The 24,392-nt window shown below is 35.4% G+C and overlaps 1 protein-coding gene across 1 annotated transcript in view; it reads left to right on the top strand.

Moving 5' to 3' along the window:
* dsg2l (desmoglein 2 like) overlaps nt 1-22,315 on the top strand; it is a 47,748-nt gene extending 25,433 nt beyond the window's left edge. Inside the window, exons 8-14 of the mRNA XM_058749975.1 lie at nt 2,637-2,902; nt 2,990-3,132; nt 3,239-3,460; nt 4,553-4,774; nt 5,812-5,939; nt 16,845-17,150; nt 18,398-22,315. Coding sequence (XP_058605958.1) covers nt 2,637-2,902; nt 2,990-3,132; nt 3,239-3,460; nt 4,553-4,774; nt 5,812-5,939; nt 16,845-17,150; nt 18,398-19,264 — 2,154 coding nt within the window. The 3' untranslated portion in view covers nt 19,265-22,315. The remainder of the gene's footprint in view (nt 1-2,636; nt 2,903-2,989; nt 3,133-3,238; nt 3,461-4,552; nt 4,775-5,811; nt 5,940-16,844; nt 17,151-18,397) is intronic.
* The last annotated feature ends 2,077 nt before the right edge of the window (nt 22,316-24,392 follow it).

Raw genomic sequence — 24,392 nt, 5'->3', positions numbered from 1 at the left:
CAGCTCCGATCAGTAACGTGTGAAGTTCATCAAATTGAAACAAGTTCAATTCAGCTGTAAGCAGCTCTGTGAAAGGCAACAATGTTGTTCTTTATTCAGCTTGAATCAGTTCAGCAGTTCAAGATAAAAAAGCAACAGGTTTATTGTTTCATGTTAAGAGAATTTTTTATTATTGCATGTTTGCAGAGGAGACTACTATACATATCTTTCAATTTAATATCAGATTTATTGTCTCCTACGCACATCTGTACCACATCTTTATAAATAAGATGTTAATATCAGACTGAAATGGTCAGGGATGTTGTTGAAAATTAACTGTTTTTTAACATTAGATAATACCCGCATAGTTCGCTCTGTTAGCACTGCCTTTTCCTCAGTGGCAGTTACTCAGCTTGTGCAAGACTTGAAATATGTTTATGGGACCAAATACTCCGCTGGGAAATGTTCAATCACTGGACAACAATCGGTGCGAGCTGAGCACGCTGGTCTTGTTCCAACACAGAATAAGTCTGCTTTAGAGAAACTTGTGGACTAACCTGCTGTGGTTCTCCATGCATACTGTAGACAGGATGAACTTGCTCATTCTGTCGTGTGGCTTTGCGCTACTGATCTGGAATATCTAACGCTTCTGTGCTGGCTCACAGCCGTCCTTATCACAGCTGTGTACCTGGCACTGAAAGAACTGCACAAGTGTCTATCCAAGCAAACGCCACCCTCAGGCTACACTTAATATTTCCTCAGTTTTGTTGTTGTTGTTGTTTTGAGGGAAACAGCATCATTCTCACAGAAGTCAAATATACTGACTGCAATTAGTGCAAGTTTTCACTGACATTTTCAATCTCTGTTGTACCCACATTTTAAAACTGTTCCACAGCAGCAAAACATAACATACTTAAACCTCATAATGCATTTTTTATCAATAATCAATAATGATGTGTTCATTCATTAACGTGTATTATGTATGCATTCCAGGTCCGTTTGGACCCAGAGAATCAGTATTTTATAAAACAGTAACAATTTAATATTTTTCAACTACAACCATATTGCATCTGATCAGCAACTTCTCATATAGGAACATATAATCTGAAAATTACCAGTATTAACCCCATTTTAATTAAATTCTTTTGAATTTATAACTCACGATTGCTCAAAAACAGTCCAAATGTATGAAACCTATATATGTATTTCTATCAAAACAACAGAAATATTAATTTAGAAATAAATTGTTGCAAAAATTTTCATTTTCAGATGATAAGTCATCAGTTTTTCATGCTGCAGTGGTTTGTCAATAGACGTACATATTCATGTTCATCAACAAAATTCAGTCCCAAATCCCATAATCCCATAATCCCATAATCCCATAATCATTGCAGTTAATAGTGTTCACCGTCTGTTTGATTACATGCAATTTGTAACTAACTGCATGATTTTTACTGTACATTTCAGTCATAGTCACCACTAATATAACCTACTCCTACATATAATGTGGAAACCTAAAATTTTCTGTAAAAGCTGTTTTGCAACTATTTGTATTGTGAAAAGCGCTATACACATAAAATTGAATTGGATTGAAAAGTGTGTGATATATAACGGCTAAATAGATTTTACAAAGTTTTTGACACTAATATAACTTCATAGATAATTTAATAAAAAAGTATTTTGATACCTAATGGCACTCCACACCTGGTCCAAAATGACCCGAACAGTAATGGCTAGATTTACTAAACTGGACAAATTAGCACGAGAGCGCAATTCCAAAACAGCGTCGATGGGCGTGTAAATATCTGTGAGTGATTTACCGACAACACACAAATTAAAGAAAACAGACGCAATATCTAATTTCCATAATGACCAACGCAATTTACCAAGCGCAGCGCAAATTAGCGTAAAGGATATGTTTGGATTTGGATAATGTGCCCCGTTAATACATGTGGAAAAACAACAAATGCAGCCATTTTAAGCACAAAACAGTTTAAGACAGTTTTTTTGGGCGTTATATAATGCCACAAATACCAGTAATTTCACAAGCGCAAATGTTAGTAAATCGCTTTGCGTGATTCATTTTAATAATCTTTTCCTATAAATTTTGCGTCTGAAAGGGAAACTCCTACAAATGCATATTCAATAAGATCAGGTGCAGAAATAACTGTGTCCATGCCTTTTCAGCGCTAATTCTTCACTGCGCGTCTTTAGTAAAACCTGACAGTACTATTTTAACACCAAAAGATGGTTTGCGCTGATGCAAGCTGTTAGTAAATCTGGCCCTAAACGTGTTGCATTTTTTAAAATTATTATATCATAATTAATTGATCTGAGAAACTGTAATCATAATCGTGGTTCAATGTATAGTTTTATTATTTCATAAGCAAACATGTTAGCCAATCATTGCAGTGTTTATATTTAAGGATTAAAAGTAACATGCTTTTAAATAGTGTTCAAAACAAAGATTCTAAAACAGGGTAGAAAATGACCCGTTATTTCTAAATTATGACTACTTTTGATGTAAAATTCTTTATAAGTGGACCTCAAGGAACAGGAATAAATGTGTGTGTTTGATACTTCAAACATCCAACAGGAAGTCTCCTGCATTCCTGCATCCCCCATTTCCTGCTTTTCACCCTTTGTTTGATTCACAGGAGCTGGACTACGAAGAGCTGAAGGAAATCAAGCTGCAGGTGTCTGTCGCTAACAAGGCACAGTATCACTCTTCAGTCGTCATAACAGAGAGCAAGACGTACACAGTCCGCGTCAGTGTGGTCAACCAGCCTGAGGGCCCTCGCTTCGAACCCTCCGTCAAAGTCATCACGATCTCTGAAGAAAGCACCAGCACTATTTTAAATAAAGTCATTACCACTTACACAGCAATAGACAGCGACACACTACTAATTGCTAATAACGTGAGGTGAGACTACAGAAATTCTACAAACATACTCAAGAATGTGGTTTTGTGCAGATGTTGAAATAAAACAATTTGTTTAATTCATTTTAGGTATGCAAAAATACGAGACACTGACAACTGGCTGATTATAGATGAGAGGACGGCTGATATAAGACTCAATAAAATACCAGATTATGAGTCCAAGTTTCTGATCAATGGCACATATTACGCTCATATAATCTGCATCACTAATGGTAAGTGAGCCTGTGGTGATACTGCATTTTATGATATGCAGTGCTGGTAGTAACTGATTACGTAAAAGAGTTCAAAATGTTTTATTTGTTGCAATTTCTGTTACAGATGCCCCGTCCAAAACTGCAACAGGAACCATCGCCATTCAAGTAAAGGACTTTAATGACCACTGTCCTGTGCTGAGCCATCAGTCTCAAACGCTGTGCTATGAGGATCACGTGGTTTATGTCACTGCTGTGGACAAAGATCAGTTCCCCAATGGAGCACCCTTTGGTTTCAAAGTGGACACCAGAAGCACAAAGGAGTCATGGAGCATCGAGCCTCTCAACGGTAATTAATCGTAACGTCTTGTAGCCACATCATATTAACTTGTGGAAACGTTATAGACTGTTACAGTCAAGATATACTGTATGACCTCATGGGGATGTGATAATATGTCATGGCCATGAGATATTAGAGAATGACTGAGAAATGCAGACTTGCAATAAGCATAACTGGCATTCATGCTTGGCTCATATATCTGTTTTGTCCCGTATTTGAAGCTCGAGGATCCATAAAAATATGGTACAGTGAAAAATGGACTTGGATTTTGCTACAGAATTAAGATTGTAAACTTGGCCGAGATACAGCACTTCGTAATCCCTTCATGAGAATAATGCTGTAGATACTGATGCATGAAGGAAGTGTCACGTAAGCATTGCATTTAGGTGCAATAGAAAGCATCAGTAAGTTACTAGCTGTAAAGCCAGGTGAACTCAGACACGAGGGGAAGAGGATTCGAATGCAGATTAAACTCTTATTTAATTATAATAATAACAGCAACAACAAAATAATTTTTTTTTTATTATTATTTTCAACAAATTTATTGTCAGTACAGATGCTGCATCTATTGTGTCCGACATGTTTTCTCACTTTTCTCAGGAGCTGTCTGCTCTGCTCTCTATAGCTCTCATGAATGTCACACAACGATCTACACGCACAGTGCAAACAGCCAAAACCTGGATATTTTAGGCAATATAGAAAACCTCTGCTTCAAACAATTGGAGTTGAGACACATAGATATTAAAGGTCTGACAGGCTGAGCATCAGCCGCTTAGATTGTTTACCAGCCTGGGGTTATTTTTTCAGGACAATTTATTGAAAGTGAACTACACTAATCTTTGAGCACATGAATGCACAGTTTTAGACAGTATTACAATCAGGTAATTATCACTTTACCCCTTAAATAGGGTTTAAGATGGCAACGTTAATGAGGCTGTGCAATTAGTTACTACAGCAAGTTGAGTCACCTTGACATTTTTTACACTGTAGAAAAATAAAATAGTTCGATTCGATTTTAGTATTGGATTTATGTCTTGAAAACGGGTCATTCATCATGTGTCAATCTTGTTTATGTCATCTTCTTTAAAATCATATTTTCAGGCACTACAGCGATATTCAGGTCTCAGACAACACTGTGGCCTGGCATGTACCGTGTGTTTGTGGACGTGAGGGACCAGCAGGGGAAGATCTGCGCTGGTCAGGAGCTTCAGATAGACGTCTGCACATGTGACGCAGCTAAAGTTTGCCTGCCCAAAAAGATCTCCTCCATGTTTGGAGCATCTGGTGTTCTTCTAATGCTGCTGGGACTGCTGCTGCTCCTGTGTGAGTGCAAACACTGAAGCTCTCTTTCTGTCAGGATGTGCTGTTTGCCAAAATAGAAATGCTTGTGAAAGAAGTAAAATGTGTGTTCTTAAAACTTATTTTTTTCAATACTTTAAAGTAGTGTCACTGGCTAATTTCCTCAACTAATCATTAAGGAATAATCATTGAGCGCAGTGTGTGTGTGTGTGTGTGTGTGTGTGTGTGTGTGTGTACAGACAGAGAGAGAGAGAGAAAGAGTTACGAAAACTGTATAAATATATATTTTACTGTAAAATACATTTTCAAAAAATGGTAAAAACAACCTTTTTTTTTTTCTAAAATATCTTTTAAAATATATTTACATAAATTTATTTTCCACCAATATATTTTTGGCCATTTTGTATATTTTTGAAAATATATTTATGAAAATATATTCTTTAAAAGCATTTAAAATGTATTTTGCCCTTAATATATTTCCAATCAAGGAAATATTTGACAATTGTCTATAACATGTGTGAACATGTAACACATTTGAAGAATTTTATTTTAAAAATTAATTAACAGTAATGAATCATTACAAATCTATGTTCTGTAGTTTTGATCATTTTAGCCAAAATGTAGTCTGCTGCAAGATTAAAAATGTATTTTCTTGCCCCTGAAATGCATTTTGAAATGCATTCTGGTATATGAAGGTTGAAACTTAATATTTTTTCAATTAAAAAAAAAAATTATAATTTTACTTCATTGTTTACAACATATATTCAAAACATATTTTGCCCAGAGAAATATATATATGGTATTATCTTCATTAAGCAGATATTGCTTTGAGAAATAAGCTCAAAATACTGATTACATTTGGTCCTCCATGTAAAGATCATGGATTTTGAAATCTAAATATACATATACATACAGTTTTCATATCACAAGTAAAACATGTTAGTATGTTTGAATTATTGTTCACTGCTGTTGTTGCATATGGCTCTATATGAATGAATGGTGTGCGGTTGTGGAAGGTGTTTACAGATGAAGTGCTGAATGAATGTTGTCTGTGTTTGCAGTGGTGCCGCTTCTGCTGCTCTTCTGTCTTTGTGGAGGTGCAGGAGTTGCGGGAGATTTCAAGGTCATGCCGTTTGATACTAGAGAGCATCTTATCACATATAACACTGAAGGACAGGGGGAGGACAAGGTATGTGACACTACAGTACAAGGCAGAATTTTAACAGAGACTGATTTTGGAAGTTCAGAATCAGATATTATAAGACATGTCACATCTTCCAGAGGCCCTTTCTTTCTTCTTTTATCATTGCTGTAGCAAATCAGCTCAAAAGGGAAATGTACATAAATAATTACAATTAATTATGATTAATTACAATTATTTAAATCGGCTGACAGTAATAACTGTAGCAGAATTAAATTGCCATCAACTGATCTGTTCATCCAGCGAACATTCAGTGTAAGTTCATATCAACTCAAAGAAAGTATATTTCCTTGGCTACAGAAAATACTTTCCTATTACAGTTTTTCTCAATTGCTAACACACTATAACTGATTCATTTGGCCCAGTTATCCAAACCATTCATACAGTTCTCAAAAAAAAAGACACATTCCTCAAAACGTTTAACACATTTCACCTGTTTTCACACATGTTCCAATTTGCTCAGTGTTTTCTGCAAAACTCTACACAAAAACACCATAATTTTTAACCATGTTCTCATTCAGAAAACACAAACACACAATATAATTAACTCAAGCATCAAAAAATGATCTCAAGCAGCACACATTTATTCATGTGTGAACATTCAGTAGAAAAACTGATGACACACAGGTCAAAATCTCAGAATGATATGAACAAGAGCACAAGTGATTATGTGTTTTGGAAAATGAATCCTGGTAGTTGGAGACAAAGAGGAATAGGAGGAGAAAATAAAAATGAAGGGGATTAGGTCAAAGGTCATTGGTTCCTGATGAAATACAAAGCACTATGGTTGACCATGTTCTTCTGCATGGACTGACCATGAGGGAAGTTGGCCTACAGGCTCGTCTACAAGGTGTCAATACTACTGACACATACAATATAATTACAGTACATAGCAGCAGTACTTCAGATGAGAGAACTTTCATTATTCTATGTACAGTAAATACTGTAGCACACACCCTCAAACTCATTACTGTTGAATTGATTTGTAGCCAAGCAGTCCTTACATTTACTGAATTTTGTGCAGAACTGAGAGACGACTGTCCAGGGGAGGCAGAGAAGTCTTTTCTCAGAAGACAAAGAAACTGCTATAAAAAATAAGGATGCTACCAAAACTGTAATGCAGTTTGGCTGAGGATGCTGAATGAATTTATTTATTTATTCTTTTATCCATTATTTATTTATTTCTGTAAAACAACTGACAGTATATTCCAATGTGTATTTACGGTATATTCAGTTGTTTGGTCTTTGAATTTTTCTCTTGTAGTTCTTTTCATCTACTGTAAGATCTCTTTACAGTAGTGTAATGAAAGTAAATTTTTCTTAAAGTTTATTGCAGAATTTTACTGTATCTGCACCACTCTATTTATGTTGTATACTGTAACAGACATTGACTATCAAAAGGATTCCTATTTCCCAAAAGGAGGTTTTGGTAACAGTGTTTTGAATTGATCTCACTGGTGTTTTCTATACTGCAAAAAGTTATAAGTTGACTTAACTTAAAAAAAGATTGAGAAAACCAGTTGGGTCCGTGTATCATCTGATCATTCGTTTTTTGATTTAATATTGATAGTAGAAAAATTAGAAAACGGCGCCTATTTTAGTTTTGTTGTTTGTTCAGAGAAGCGCAAAAACAAGATTTTGGCTCGATTCTCATTTTTTGGTTCACGGGGTAGAAAACGGATAAACAACTTCAAAATTTGTTTTCCCCTTGTGGGCGGTCATGAGACGCCCCTTTCTGCCGATTGGTCAACCAAATCTGAACCCGTGACGTCATCAGTCTTTCCTCTGTTCCGTTCAAGAAAATAATAGTCCTCTGCTGCTGTATCAGTATACCGATTCCTGTACGGGGCAGGTCCTAGATCGGGCTTTCTTCTGTGCAAACTAAGCGTTTTACAGAAATATTTATTTCAGAAATTTTAATCAGCACCAAGCCTCTTTTATTTAGCTGTGGAGAGTTAAATCAGTGTGAAGCTGCACTGTGCAGAGTGGATGAGAAGCACAAATAAGAAAAGTTAGAAAAAACCCAAAAACAAAGACACCAACAGGTTTTGCTGTATTGGAAAAGATTATATAATCACACCTTCATTCCACACAGAACCCCAATATAGAACAACAGGCTATTTAGGCTATATATCTATGTACTCTTGGTTGGCTTGAAAGGGGTGTTTGGTTAGGCTAGTTCTTCATTTATTGAATGAGGAGTTTGTTATCCTTCAGTGACATGTGTTCTAAATAGCTACTGAACGTAAACAATTTAAGCACGTTATAAATGCCATTCCAAAAAGTTTTATAAATCTATACAAAACTTTTGTTTACATGCCAGATGGATCATGTGAACTCTCATCACTTCTCTTTAATGGTAACGACCTCAAATCTTCCCAACAAACGTATTCGTTCTTGGTTGTCTATAGACTGGGCTTGCTTCTGTGTAGATATAAATTCTATTCTTTGCATCAGCTGGGCATGGCTGGGTATGATATGACAGCTGTTATACCCTACCCTGCTTAATTGTTTGTTTAATTAAGTAAATAATTACTTAATTCATTCCAAAATAAATATTTTAAACACTAATACGAAAAGGAAAGAATACAATTGGGTATAACAGGCCTATAACGTTCACGCAAGAAACTGTCATTATGACTGACAACCGGAGAACAGAGATACATACTCTCCTGAGTTTTATAATGTAGTCTTGTATTTTATTAAAATTGATTAGAATTTGTATCTCAAAATATGTGCTCGTGCGCGGCGCGAGCTGCTGCCCTCGCACATAGGAATGTGAGATTTTAAGAAAAGTAAAAACTTGCCATTTTGGTTGTTTCTCACCAAACCCATATGATATACCCTCAGAACGCTTGGAATATACACTACAAGTTATTTTACGACAGAATTGCATCCGCTTCAAAAAGAAAAAAAAGAGAGCATTCTCTGCCATTAAATGGGCAAGTGCAAGCGGGATATTGTGTGTGTGTGTGTGTGTGTGTGTGTGTGTGTGTTTCGAAAAAAGAAGGTAGCTATAGCCTTTAGAACAGGTGAGTTGCCCTAGTTCACACAGTTCCAATACACTGCGATGGGTTAAATCAATAAGCAGACACACGGGACTACAGTCAAGCACAGACCAGTATTGCAGTGCACAGGAAATATGCAGCAGTCATTTTAAAGCAGTTTATTTAATTAATATTGAGTATTAATTCATGTTCACTTGTATTTTTTTTTTCCTCAACAGGGGAAATAACTAAATACTCAATTTTTTTTTTTTTGTGTACATTCAAAATAACTACAAAATGTCATGCCTTTGAAAAATAAAGAAAACAACAGCATGCAACACTTTTGGCGCGTCTTGGTCTCCCTGAACATCTTTCTGTCGCATGCCACCACAGGAACCAATCCAATCCAACCAATCCAAACCAAGTGATACTTGACGCGCCTACTTTTAAAAGTCTACATTTAGATTATTTGGCCTTAAATGCATCTTTACAGTCTGAAAAATATGGTAGGCTATAGCAAATTATTTCGCGGATCACTTTAAGAACCGCTGGTCTACACAGAAAAAAGCCTTGTCTAGAGACTGCCTCGGCACGAGTTGTGTCGAGCTATTCATTAGTATGCTTGTTTGATGAGAAAAAGAGGAAATGTAGTTGCAATAAAATGGTTATAAATCCGTACACCTGCAGCAGCGGAGGACTACTATTCTGCAGCGCGGAACTGCAGAAGTACTGATGAAGGCACAGTTGATCTTTGGCTGACCAATCAGCAGAAAGGGGCGTTTAATTCCCCCCCACGTGTAGACATCGAATATTTAAGCTGTTTATTCATTTTTTTTATGCCTGAACGAAAAACGAAAAATTAAGCTGAATTCTCGTTTTCTCCTTTTTTTGAACAAAGGAAAAAACGAAAATAGGCGCTGTTTTCTTGTTTTTCTACTATCAATATTAAATAAAAAAATGAATGAACAGATGATACACGGACCCAGTTGCTTTAAAATTTTTAAGTAAATGATAATTAAAAAAAATAAGTTTTAACTTTTTTTTTTTTATTATTATGTACTTAATAATTTTAAGGCAACGGGTTTCCTCAATTTTTTTAAGTTAAGTCAACTTTCACTTTTTACAGTGTAGGCAGTGGAGCAGTCTGTGTATTTGGCAGGTTTGTGCATCATCCGAGGCTAAAGTTTGATTTTGACTGAAGATAATATGTTTTTGATTATAATATTTAGTTTTGAACTGGAAGTTTGAGGTTTGTGTAAGTTGGTGTATAGTTTAGAGATTGTGTTTATAGTTGTGAGAAAATTATGAATTGTTTCATGAATTGTGTGTTAGCGATCGAGAAAAACTGTAATGCATTAGAGCATGTAGCGAGGGTCAAAATCATAAAGAGACATTAATTTGCAAGGCAGAACCAGAAACTCATGTAATTTGTGCACACAACTTTTATTAACTAAACGCTAACACACATAACTAATCTAAACAAACAAACGAATGAACATACACCCACACGTACATACAAAGGGGAGCTAAAGTGGATGAATGAAGCCATTAGAGAAACCAGAGAATGCAGTTATGGAAAGAGTCCGTTAACCACCTGAGTCAAACCATCAGCTCCGTTTATAACGGGGTCTATAATTTATACTAAACCTCTGTTTCATTTAGTTAAATGTACGATACTTGCTTTGTCTTGGTCATTGATGAGTGTCCGGATGCAGTCTCGGATGAAAATCTTGATGGTTTCAAAGTTTGGTGGTGTTGGAGTTCTTCAAGTCCTTCCGGGTTTGAAAGGTGATGAACTCCAAAAGATGTTATTCTGGCTCTGTGGTGATTGGGAGATTCTTCCCAGGTAGAAAGGGAAAAAGAGCTAAGAAAGAGATCTGCTGAGATCTGAGGATCCTTGGTTGAATGGAAAGTCAAGGCCGCAAGGCCTGGCACAAAAACTTAAGGGTCCAGAAGAGTTCTAGAGTTCATATCCTCATCTTCTCAGAATCTAAAAGATCCGCAGACTGGGTGGGCGTCACTGATGTGAGAGCTTTATCTGCTATAGAGGTCACACATCTGGCGTGTCAAAGAGCCAATGGTGACTTGAACTTTTGGAGGGAAAGTTTATGACTCTTCGTCTCCAAGCATGGTAATTTGTATATGAACTGGATTGGAAGTGGATATACAAACTATTAAAGATTCTTAGAACACTAATATGTTGCATAGGTATCAACATATAATATACACTCTCAATCACGATGGATTAGAAGTGGCATTATAATGTATTATAAATGTACCAAATCCTTGTTATTGTACTAAATAAGGTGTGTAAGATTGTACCTTTTACATCCTAGTCTACATTTTAATATTATAAATATTTAGTATTAGATGCCAGATATTAGCCTATTTATTAAGACTCTGGATAATTGATTTTTAGAATAGAGATCATAATAGCTGTAGGTGCATTTCCAGTATTTATGAGGAGTGTAGGAGTAGGCCTATTATCACGCTTAATGTATGACATGGGGGCGCCCGCGCAATCTTTTTTTTTTTCTTTTTTTTTCCTGCGGAAAGAACTTAAAATACTTATTCATTTTTGGATGTGCTTTCTGTCATCTCATGCAGTCTCTGTGGATGGAGCGCATCGCAATGAACCGGCTCACATACATAAACTAAACTGAAACAAATCTATAGAAAGCTTGAAATGTCTACTACGAACTAATTCAAATAAAAAAATCAATCTTCTCTAATTATGTAGTCCGTATGAAACGTCCATTAGCCTACTGTGGAGATGGAGAGTCAGCATCGGCGTTTGCAGCCAACACTAACTGAGAAAGCACTAGTTTAGTAATAAATAATCAGGGCCGCAGCTGGCTAAATGGGTGCCCTAAGCAGGATTGTATTGTTGTGCCCCCTCCCTCAAATATTATGGAAGTAAAAACAAACAACAACAACAAAAACACCTACTATAGGGGTCAAAATAGAACTTATATTAAAATATAAAAGTAAATAAATATATTGTAATTAAATTGTATTATTTAGAAATTACAATTGTAGCTCTAGACAGTTATGGCTATGATTTTATTAATACAGTTTTCTGATTGATTTTATCTTCAGAAATTACTACGATAAAACCATGGTTAATTTTTGTAAGGGTTATGATGTCCACATGTTCTTTTGTTGAAGAAATTATAAAGGCTGTGTCATCTATAGCAAAAGGTGACCAAAAATTCAAGATTAAGTGTATATTTGAATTAAATTTTTGGTCAATATTAAACAAGGATTTGATCGTCCTGTAAGTATAACAGCAGCAATGCAGGCATTTGTAATAACATGTAATGTATTACATTAGGCCTATGTATTTTAACAGTGTTATTCAATGAAACCATAAACCAATCATTACTGCTTCATTGTTTTATATAATGCATTTTAAGTAATTTTAAAGGCTGTTGTTGGCTTAGGTCTGTTTTTATAACCACAAAAAAATATATATATTTTAAACTTCTTTGTAAGTTATTATTTGAAGTAAACCATGGTTAATTTGTGGTTACCATGGCTACAAGAACCATGATTTTTGATTTCATTCGTGTTAAAACCATGGCTAATTTTCGTAAGGGAACATGGAAACTCAGAGAATATTAGAATGCGTTGGTGGTGGTGAAATTAGCTATTACCTGAACAGCCAAAAAAGTTTCACAGGTTTATGAATGTAGCCTACCTGAAAGTGATGCACGGGCTTCGTTTTCATCTTTTTTTTTTTCTTTTCTCAGCGCCGGATTGCTGTTGTCTTTTCACGGGCATAGCCAAGCTGTCCATCAATTATGATAATTTGCATTCAGTCGCAAACATGAGGTGCGAGTGGTCGTGGATGCGGAATGCGCGTTACGTTTCTTTTCTTGTCTTTTTTTTTTGAGCAACTGGGATGGTGCCCCCCTGGGAGTTGGTGCCCTACACAAACTGCGTACTTTGCGTATAGGGAGCGGCGGTACTGTAAATAATTAAAATGTCTTCTTTTTCCCCTATGCATTCATAATTATTACTTTTGCCGGTGCTTTGCAGCAAGCTTTATGTGCACGCTTGAGCGGGAATGTAGGCTATAATACGCCTAAATGCTTATTAAAAGATGGTTTAGTAGGTTATTATATTAATATATTTAATATAAACGTTCGACTAGTTTACTAGAAAAATCCATAGTCCAGGGCTGCCTAGCCTGGCTCAAGGAACCGATCCATTTTTTAAATAAAATGCTGTGACATTACGAAATGTGCGGCTGCAAATCACGTCACATAGTATTCCATTGCACGAGTTATGCATGTGTAAGTAGACAAATGTTTTTGTATTGTTTAATCTTTCTTAAACTATGGGGGTGCTTTGGTCTTTTTAGGGGTGCTGGAGCACCTGCTAGCCCCTCCCTGGCGCCGCCCATTACAATCATCTGAAGCGTAACATCAGTTCCAAAAGTCAGTTTGAACACGGCTGCCGTAACATCAGAGTCTATACCCGGACTATAAACTTTTATCCCAATACTTTCATTATTATTTAATGTTTGCAACACAGAAATGTAGCCTACTGTGTAGACTGTTTGTAAAGCTGTTTCAAACATAAAGCGGTAACACTTTATTTTGATGGTCCCTTTTGAACATTCTGTTGACACTAAATAATGTTGCAACTACATGACAACAAACTCTCATAAAAGTATTAGTAGACGGTCTGCTTCATATCTACTCACTCCTTATTGTGTTGGTCTCCCAACAGATATTCTACTGACTATAAGTAACTTTGCAAGAACGTGTCAGCTTAATCTAACCCTAACCCTACCAGTCAACTAATACACTACTAACACTCTAATGAGAGTCAGTAGAAATGTAGGTGCAGCATTACTTATAGTCAATAGAATGTGTTAAAGGGACCATCAAAATAAAGTGAAACCCATAAAGCTCATGATGAGCGCTGCTCTCTGGATCAGCGGCTGCGCGAAAGCAGGTTTAAATATTCCGATGTGATTGTGATTTTAATGGTTTAATAGACATGGTCTCATCAACACAGCAATAAGATTGAGTGTGTTTGAATCAAGATCGCGATCTTTTAACGAGTAATCCATATTAGTCTGTAGCCTATTTATTTTTGTATGTCATAATTTGTACCAGACCTCAGAAGTTACCCAGGCCCAGGCCCTGGTGGCCAAGAACAGTAATAATATACACAATGACCTGAAGGATATGTGTGTTCATTCAAAGAAATGTTTTCCTATGAATTAATTAGAGAAGAGTCCATTTTTTTAAGGGGAAATGAAGTGAGTGTTTTTCTGCCCGCATTCCTTTGGGCAATAAAACTAGTGTTATCAGGTTGGTTGCCATGGTAAACGGGGGGCTGGAGTCATCCACAGACATACCGGCACCCAGTATGTGTATTGGGTGAGGGGTCTGTGATTATTTGTTAATCTAATAACTAATTTGATTTGTTAAATCAAATGAAAAATTGTGTGTCAGATTGGTCCAAATGCTACATTGCCTATTGTGTTCTTAGAGTGTTTTTGAAGAGCAGCAGTCTAGAAGCTAAAGTTTAGTAGCTAAAGTGCCTAAACTTTTGAATTTTTAATAGCTGGTCATTATGAAATTTGGTGGATACCTAGAATGTGTACATTAGGCTGTGTACCAAATTTTGTGATAATATAAAAAGCGAACTGTACAGGGAAGAATATAAATTATTTTTTCCTCTAAATACTTCAGTTCTCCATTTATGCAACCACATGATTGTCATTCTTTTTCGGATCTACATGTATTTTGGTGTGCATCATCTAGAAATGCCTCTGGCAAATTATTTTCTAAGGAATTTGGATGCATGTAACCCTTTATCAGATTTTGTTTGTTTTTGGGCGTGCGCCATAACGACTAATTAGCCTGTATCTTGTCAGTACAACATCAAAACAACACAAACATATTACTGAACATTTGTTTATATTTAACAGATTGAATCAGCAGCATTTGTTTTCAGTTTTGACACATTCTAAACTTGGACCCTGTTAACTGCTGTTGTTCATTATTTATTACACTCATTTATTATTTATTATATTATGTTTACATTTCTTGTGCATTTTGTGTTAGACGAGTAAAGAGTGCAGCAGAAAACTACACTGTCAAGCACACAAACTGCTACATCTATTATTACACACGTGCTTATAGGCTATTTATTTATTTATGGAACAAAGACGAAAATGGGTTTTCAAGTATCAAAACAATTAAAGTTTAATGGTGCTTTATTTTTATTTTTTCTGTATCAGTCTTTTTTCCATTACCAATCTATGTCACTGTCCTTCAAACCACATTTACCCATTTGTCAGCAAGATGTTTTTTATAATTTAAAATACCATAAAATTTTGTACAATCACCTGTTACACCTGTTATATGTGTATATATATATATATATATATATATATATATTATATATCTTTCATTTTTACATAAATATATCTGTTACGCTGAACGACGATGAACATTATTTCTGTCATATTTTGACATTTTATTTTCACTAAAGTTTTTTGAAACATTACTGAAACATTACTTACATTTAATATTCTTTTTATGTATATAAAATCACTTCTGTAAATATAATTCAATATGGACACCAAAAATGGGACGTCTCATCTTTGACACATACCGTACTGACCCGAATATAAGATGACCCCCCTTTTTCCAGATGTACCTTTTGGAAAAAGGCTTTTTGAAAACCAAATCTTGTTTTTTTTGTTGTTGTTTTTTTCTCAGTAAAACATTTTTTTCTATAATTATTTTCATATTGCATATTTTTTCCTATTTTAAATTGGTAAAATGTACCAACAATCACATTTAAAAATATACCCTTTTTGATATACCATGAAAATAACAGGTAGCCCATCTGGATTATATAACATTTAGGTTATCCATCTCATAGTAGGCTAGCCTACCAACATTTTATTAACAGTAGAATTTAAATCTTATTATAGTCTTAAAATCTGCGTACTGTCTTACTTTTTTAAAATCACTTACAGAGGAAGTTTTTTCCCATCAGGCTAACATGACAGTCTCATGCCACTGTAAGCTTTTCTTTTTCTTTTGTTTTCACTCGCGATCTTTACAACACACATTACATTACATATTTCATGGCACACTCGTTTTATGCGTGTTTGGTGCCACCTATTGTTGTGGGTGTATTATTGACATGTCAAAGTCTAGACCCTGAATATAAGACGACTGCGCTTTTTCACATATATTTCCAAGAAAAAAACATTGTCTTATATTCGGGTCAATACGGTATATATTTTTTTTAATTAAATGGCACTCTGACAAAATTATCCAAATAGTCTTTATTCAAATATTTATAATATTTTTAATATTTAGAGACTTTATAATCAAAACAGTTTTTGTTGGCGATGTAAAACTATTGGGGGATAAAAAGGAGCTCAAGAAGCATGAGTTAGCTACGGTTACCTCCACAGACGATCTGGTGGTGTGCAAATTTTCTTCCATTTTGGTGGCTTTACATAAGGATTATTGCACATGTGTGACCAGATGCTGTTCTGGAAGGAATAAATAAATAAAAAATATCACTAATGCGGTTTTTGATTCTGATGGTCTAAAGTTTTTTTTGTTTGTTTTTTTTTTTTTTAGTAGATAGTAGTAGGTTTATTGTCCTTCATTTCTATCATGCATGTTGCTTAAATCCATATTGGTCAAACTAGTCTTTTTTTCAGATTTATTTCCAAGAAAAAAATATTGTCTTATATTCGGGTCTATACGGTAATGTATTGTGTAGCAGTTGCTTATAAAGTTGAAGTAATTTGCTAAAATGATTTACTTGCCATAAATGATTACACATATTTGGTACTTAACTGAGCATTAGTCTACGACCTTGCAGACATAAAAACATGCTGTACTCTGTCCCCTAGGAAATGGCTCTGTTACAGATGTCAAAGGAGCTGGAGGACAACAAGCGCGGTAATGTGGATGCTGTAGGAGGAGCTCAGGTGTGGGGTGGAGTAAAGGGTGGTGGAGTTGGAGTTGGAGTTGGAGCAGAAGGCTCACACTGGGCCTCGTTCTACGACCAGAATGACAGTGCATTTCATCACCATAGAAAACAGATTGATGGGCGGTACGGGTATGGACAAAGAAAAGAAGGACACAGCAGATTTGAAGACTACATGTTTGACGGGCTTGCACTGTCTGATGCTTTCTTAGGCAACTACTATTCTCAAGTAAGTATCCGTTTTACACAGCATAAGTCTTCATAGCTAAATGCAAACTAACAATTAATCGATCATGTAATCTAAATAAATGAATCGACTGTGTATTAACATTAATATTGCAAAATGCATATGGAAGACTCCAAATACCAGGTGCACATAACATGCTTTTGGATAGCATGCCATGAAAGAGCACCAGAACAGAAAGCTTTAACCCTCATAATGCATTTGAGTTCATTTTGACCCGGGAGAGATTCATAAAAATTTCTAAATCATACATAGTTGTTAGTAAGCGACCAAAATTTTTTGACAATTATTTTTTAAAAGATATAACCATTCACACACACATACACACACACACGCAAAAATCGACATGTTTCACATTCGGGTCATTTTGGACCCAGGTATATATGGAGCACCATTAGGTGTCAAATATTTTTTTTTTGTAAAATTATGTATGAAGCTATATTAGTGTAAAATATATATTTTCCCCATATCTCACACACTTTTGGAACTGAATTTTGAATATGTACGCATACATATGAATATTTATGCCCATTGATGAACCATTACGGCATGACTTTTTTTTTTTCATCTGAAAGTAAAGGTTTATGCCAGTAAAATACATTTATTTAATTTGAATACTTTTCAGTGTAATATTTATTTATTTATTTTTTAAGTTTTGTGCAATCATGAATTGTAAATTCAAAGGAATTTAATTACATTTCATTTATTCCATTCCACAGTAATACTGTTTATATATATATATATATATATATATATATATATATAATACATAATAATGCTTAGATTAGTTCTTATAAATTTCATATAATTATGTATAGGTTAATACAGTAATGACATGGTAACATTCAAAACTGATTTTTTTTTTCACATTCACTCATTAGTTACAAGTTGTTAATCATAAAACTATGGTTTTCGTTGGAAAATACTATGACTATTTTATAAACCATTTATAACGATTCTTCAGGTACAAACAGAAACGTAATGTGAAAATAGCATACAGATTTTGAATGTATTATGAGGATTAAAGACCAAAATTATATGTTTAAACTTAACCTTTAAACTAAAAACAAAACAAAACAGTAAAACACAAATAGAAAATTATGTAATACAGTATGTATGGTTAGAAATATTTTCTAAAAATGTATTAATGTATTTTTGGGTCACTGGTGTATATGAATGGGTCAAGGGTTTCTAAATCAATAAATGCAACATAATTTCCTGTGTTACTACAGAAAGCAAGTCATGTGGCTAAGGAGCAAGACAAGGGAGACAGTCTAAAGATCTACGACTACGAGGGTCAGGAATCATACAAGGGCTCATTTGAAGACATCTGCGGTCTCTTACACGAAGACAACGACTTTTCTTTTCTTGATGACCTTGATCTGAAGTTCAAGGCTCTGGCTGAGATCTGTAGTGGTTCTAGAATAGAGGCTAAAATCAGCAAGACCGTCCCTGTGACCTCCAAACCGGTCCTGTCCGCCACACACAAAGATGTCACCATACAAGGGACAGCTAGTCATTTACAGTCTCAGGAGAAAGCAAACTCGTCCACCATCATTCATACCGCAGGAGCGCAGCAGACCAGCAGCATGTCTTCAACAGGAGTCTATGTCCAAGATAAAGTAGTGGTTCCTAACCAAACCATGTTAGTCCAGCAGCCTACGCTGTACTACGCCCCAGCCACCCCCTTTTATGTGATGGAAGCCCAGCCTACTCTGCTGGTGACGCCCGGCCCAGTCCTAGGCCTTCAGGAGAACCAGTTAATAGAGGAGAAGAAGGGCTCTGGTGCTTCTGCCAAACATGAAACGCAGCACTACCAGAGTGTAGTTCTTGTTGAGAAGCAGTCGCCAAAAGGGCCTTTGCAAACTCAAGGAGCGATGCAGATGGTTAACACTGGAATAATGCAGTCCATGGGGGCTCAAGGGGTTAAACAGGCACTCCATCCATCCACTCAGATGGTTAACACTGAAATAATGCAGTCCACTGAGGTTCATGAGGTTAGACGGGCGGTGCATCCAGCCAGAAGGGTGATGGCAGGAGTGGCCAGAGAGACGGAAGTTTATGCTTCGTTGGATATGAGGGTTCCTCAGAGTCTGTAAGCACTTTGGATGCACCGATACTACATTCCTCAGCCGATAACCGATTATTCAGAATAACATCTGCCGATACCCATACCCTGGTTTTCTTAAAGTCCAGGTGAACTGGAAGTTGCTGCCAACTTTACTTCAGTAGTGTGATGTATTTCCAACTGAAAAGGAATATTTAATAGAGGGTGGGGTCTTATTTTAATGCTCCTCCTCTCCGTCTTTTGCTAACAGCAAACTAAAGGGGTGGTTCAGAATATTCTTTGCCCAATTGCTCACCTCAAGACCTTAAGCAATGTGTTGCAAAAAATGTTTGTATACAACTCGTAGTTTTCGTAAAAAATAAATAAATAAATTAATTAAAAAACAGATTTATTCCAACATACATATGTAATTAACAGTAAATAGGCTCCCTCTGTTTTTTATAGCTAACTAACGAATTGTGGTAAATGCAGCACATTCAAAAATAAAATTTGTTCTCTGAATAACTAGTTTGCTAATTAAATCTCCTCATATGAGTGTCGGCATGTATAATTCAGTTTAGACAGTTTGCAAGAATGTTTAGCGTTCACGGTATGAAAATGATCGCTGCGAGATGCTGACGGAGCGAACGAGGCTTCAGAGAATTGTCTTCTCCACTTAATTTGACACTTTAGAAAGTTAATAAAGTGGGAAGTTTCAGTTTAGGGTCAGCGATATCTTTATCTTATCTTATTTGCAAAGGATTTGAAATAATTTTGGTTTATTATTATTATTTTTTGTTTTGTTTTTATAGCAATATCTGGCAACACTGCATCAGCGGCACTTAAACTGACAGTAATCAAAAAAGCCCATCGACAGGTTCTTGCTGACAGGATAGCACATTCGGTAAGGCAAACACAAAAAATATCATGATATTATCTGTCGTTATCAACTTTATCAAAAGCAGTAGCATTTAACATTAGTACACAGATCTGTAGAACAAGTAAGTTACAGAATTAAATGAAATATATGCAAACACTAGCCATGGAGAAGTCTATTTCATTCAGTATAGTATTTAAGTACAGTATAGTAGTATATTGTTGCATGATTAATAAACATCTGATAAAATTATCCACTCCTAACCTATAGTAAAATATTCACAAATTTTTACACAATAAATATGGTATAATTTAACAGTGTTCATCCCTCCAAAACAGAGAAAACATCTTTCACAAACATCTACATCTCTGTCTCTTTTAAAGTGTTTAGTGTATATAATGAGCTGCATTTGTAGGGGTTATTAGCTTAAGCCCACCCTAAACCTCACTAATTTTCAAACCCTGGCTACGGCCATGAATGCAGATCGTTCACAAGCTGTTTTATCTGCATCTTTCCGCGGTTGAAATGCTGATTGAGCGATTACATAGACGTTATACATTTCAGTAAGTTGTACTTTATCTTCTGATGTTCATTTATGTTTATTTTGTGCTGTAACTTGAATTAAAGTGGAAGAGACTCGCACTAAGGCACTGCTGCCTTAACTGAAGCAAAAACTGGATTTATTGTTTGAATTTTGCACTACAATAGACATTATTTGAGAGTTAAGACTTTGTTTCTTATGAGAAGTAACAAAGCTCTTTGCGTTTATTGGATGAGAGATGCTACAAATAATATTTGGTGAAGGGAAAAACCATGGACATGACAACCCCGGCTTGAACTAAGGGTGATTCATAGGGTCAAATAGAACTAGTGTTAACAACGCAAATTTTTTTAATAGGATTGTGTTTTTTATCAACAGCTCTATAGTCTACATTAGAGGCATTTGCAGTCTGACAGGTTTTTCTATGCCCTTTTGTTTGACAGCATATAATTAGTCCGGATCATGGCTGTTTTTATTGGTTTACCGATACCGATTATTGGCCGATACATCGGTGCATCCTTAGTAAGCAGTCTTGTAAAGTCATAATCAATCTAAGATTGATGATTCCATCCCACATCTGCGAATCCACCTTGCTCTTGACCTATAAGGATTTTATTCAAGCCTTTCCTTACAATTAAGCCTCAGCAGTGGTTTTTCTCCATTGGATATCTATAGCTTCCCTTAACAAATTCAAGACTCTGATGCTTGCATTCTGGACTGATTCTGGATCAACACCGTCTAACAGGCTCTCTGTGAACTGTATGACCAGATTTAATGTCACTTTACGATTGACAAATTTACACTCCCACAGTGATGGAATGATTTTTGAGCCTTCAACAACAAACCTTCTGAGCCATCATACACACCTCCTGTATGAGTGCTTGTTCCATAACTATAAATAAATGCTTATTATTAGCAGCCAAACAAAAATATATAAAATGCAAAAAAATATATACAATTTAAAATCTTTTTTTCTCTCTCTCTCTCTTCTGTTTTGCATTTACATTGCATCTTAGCCGTGTGCTTCTCTGGTTTAAACAGTTGGCATTGTGGCATTGCATATATTTTTGCTATTTTTTTATGAAGTGTGAAGTTGTTGGCTTTTTTTTTTGTTTGTTTTTTTTTTTGCTCATTTGTAAGTTACTTTGGATAAAAGCATCTGTTATATGAATAAATGTAAATGTAAATAAAATGATCTCCTGCACAAATGGCATCAGAATGTTTGTGAAGATTTTGATCTTCAGAATTTTTATATGGATCAAAATTTTTTATTACTGCTGTTGATGAGCTGTATTTGGTGAACTTATAATCTACTGTAAATATCCTTCAGTTCGCATTTGAACGCATTTATTTGTTTAAACACATTTACCAATTGCATGCATGGATGGGAATGAAACTAATTTGTCCAGAATAAACAAAAAAATGTGTAACCTATCTACTGTAAACTGAATGAAGTGACAGACACTGTATAAATGATGAATTGCGCTTTGCCCGAAGCAGTGGTGTAGTGTGTTCTTAAAAGTTGTCTCAATTGAAAATAATCTTTAAGGAAGACTTTCAGCTTATTGTATTGTATCACTGAGGTATAGTGGTCATACTGTCATATCAAGATACACTGTCAGATCAAAACAACAATATCATTGTGATGCTTCCACAGCATAAAATAATAAATAAAGAACGGTGTCATGCAAGTGTTTTTCCATTTCATATTGATTTTAAATAGTTTACTATAAGTTTTTATTTTGAAAATATAAATCATAATAGTCTTAAGAAGCTAAGACAACGCTAACATCTGCATTTATTCTTGGATATCAATTACACAGATTTATCACCGACATAGATGCAATTACACCACCAGATGTACTGAAGTTGACAGGCAACATGTGACCAATAACTACAAAACACTTCAAACAGGCTTTTCAATTTGAGAGACTTTGGCACGGATGGCAAAAGCAGTGATTATGAGTCAGTTAAATATCTTAATTTTTATGTATCTTATGATAATACAGTATATATATATATATATATATATATATATATATATAGTTGTCAGCTGCAATTACTGAGTAATTGCTGCCCATTTATATCATCTATATCTATATATATATATATATATATATATATATATACAGTATATATATATATATATATATATATATTATATTTTAAATATACACACACAGTCTGGTCAGCTATCCTTGTAGGGACTCTCCATAGGCGTAATGGTTTTTAAACTGTATAAACCGTATTTTCTATCGCCCTACACCAACCCTACAACTAAACCTACCCCATACAGGAAACTTTGTGCATTTTTACTTTCTCAAAAAAACTCATTCTGTATGATAAGCGTCTGAACCCATGGGGGCCTCAATTTAGGTCCCCACCATGACACGAGTCCCCATGAGTCCGTGTGTATTCAGGTGTAAGTCCCCACCAGGATATATAAACCTGTACACACACACAGACACACTTAAATTTGAAACCATTGGTCTATCCATTGGTGCTTGAATTTATTTGAGTTTTTATTGTTTTATTTTATTTTTTTACTTGAACTGTTATTAATAGTATTTTCAAAAATTCTAACAAAATTAAGTTTTAGAGGTCTTTTATTTTTCAGTGATGAGCGCAGTATGTGATGCTCTGCTGCCCTCTTGTGTTTGAATCCAGCACTTGGAAAAAAGTTTTTTTTTTTCTTTTTTTTACTGGATTATCTGGAGCTAAATAGTGAAGAAGAGAAGATGCCTGGACTTGCGGTTACTCTTCATCCAAACAGGTTTGCTCATTTCCAACACGTGTAAATTGGCCTTTCTCTACAATCAACAGATGCTATGAATATCATGCACTTTTTCTGCTAATGAGCTGTTCTTTACAGCTCTTACAGCCACTGCCCTTAGTAATCTCTTCTCATTCTCTCTCAAACCTTCCAACCAGCTGTCCTCTGGACCCTACCCCATCCTCAGATATCACTCCAACACTCTTACCTGAATGAACACCTCAAGGAAGATCATCCTGAACACAGCCACGCATCTGATCTTTAGTCAACCAAAAAAGCCCCATGTTACTCTTTCAGACACTCTCCATTGGCTGCCTGTAGCTTCCCATATCAGATTCAAGGCTTTATTGTACTGTAGGCCTTCTGGTGTCAATGTCAATGTCAGTTTTATTTATATAGCACTATTAAACACAACCTGGGTTGACCAATGTGCTGCACAATAGAAAACATAACAATAAGACAATACAAAATAATTACTAAAAAAAAAAGAAAAAAAGTAAAACTTTCTCATTGATAAAACGGCAAATCCAAATGGTAGGTTATTAACTTGGATTTAAAAACCGATAGTGATGGTGCAGATCTAATACAGAAGGGCAGAGCATTCCACAATCTGGGGGCAGCTACTGAAAAAGCGCAGTCACCCCTGCATTTCAGGTGTCAGGTGTTCTTCTTGTGTCAAAACCTGCCCAGAAGTGGTGTTACAGATAGAAAGCTGTCACAACAGTTTAAGAAAATGTCATTTGTTGTGCATTTATTTCTGGGAAAATGCTAACCGCACCATGAGCAGCCATGATTGCAGATCTGAATCATCCCGATAATACTGAAAACATAAACATAAAATGAAGAGAATATTTTACAATATATCTTTTAAGATAATATCTAGTAGGCCTATAATATTTCTATAAAGACACATGTATTTACAGTAACGTTGTGGTGTGAATAATAAAACAAACACTTGTATGCTAAATCTGATGTAATGATACACAAAA

Source organism: Onychostoma macrolepis, chromosome 02 (genome assembly GCF_012432095.1).
Source record: "Onychostoma macrolepis isolate SWU-2019 chromosome 02, ASM1243209v1, whole genome shotgun sequence".
Classification (NCBI taxonomy): Eukaryota; Metazoa; Chordata; class Actinopteri; order Cypriniformes; family Cyprinidae; genus Onychostoma; species Onychostoma macrolepis.
This window is presented reverse-complemented; position numbering and strand designations above follow the sequence as displayed.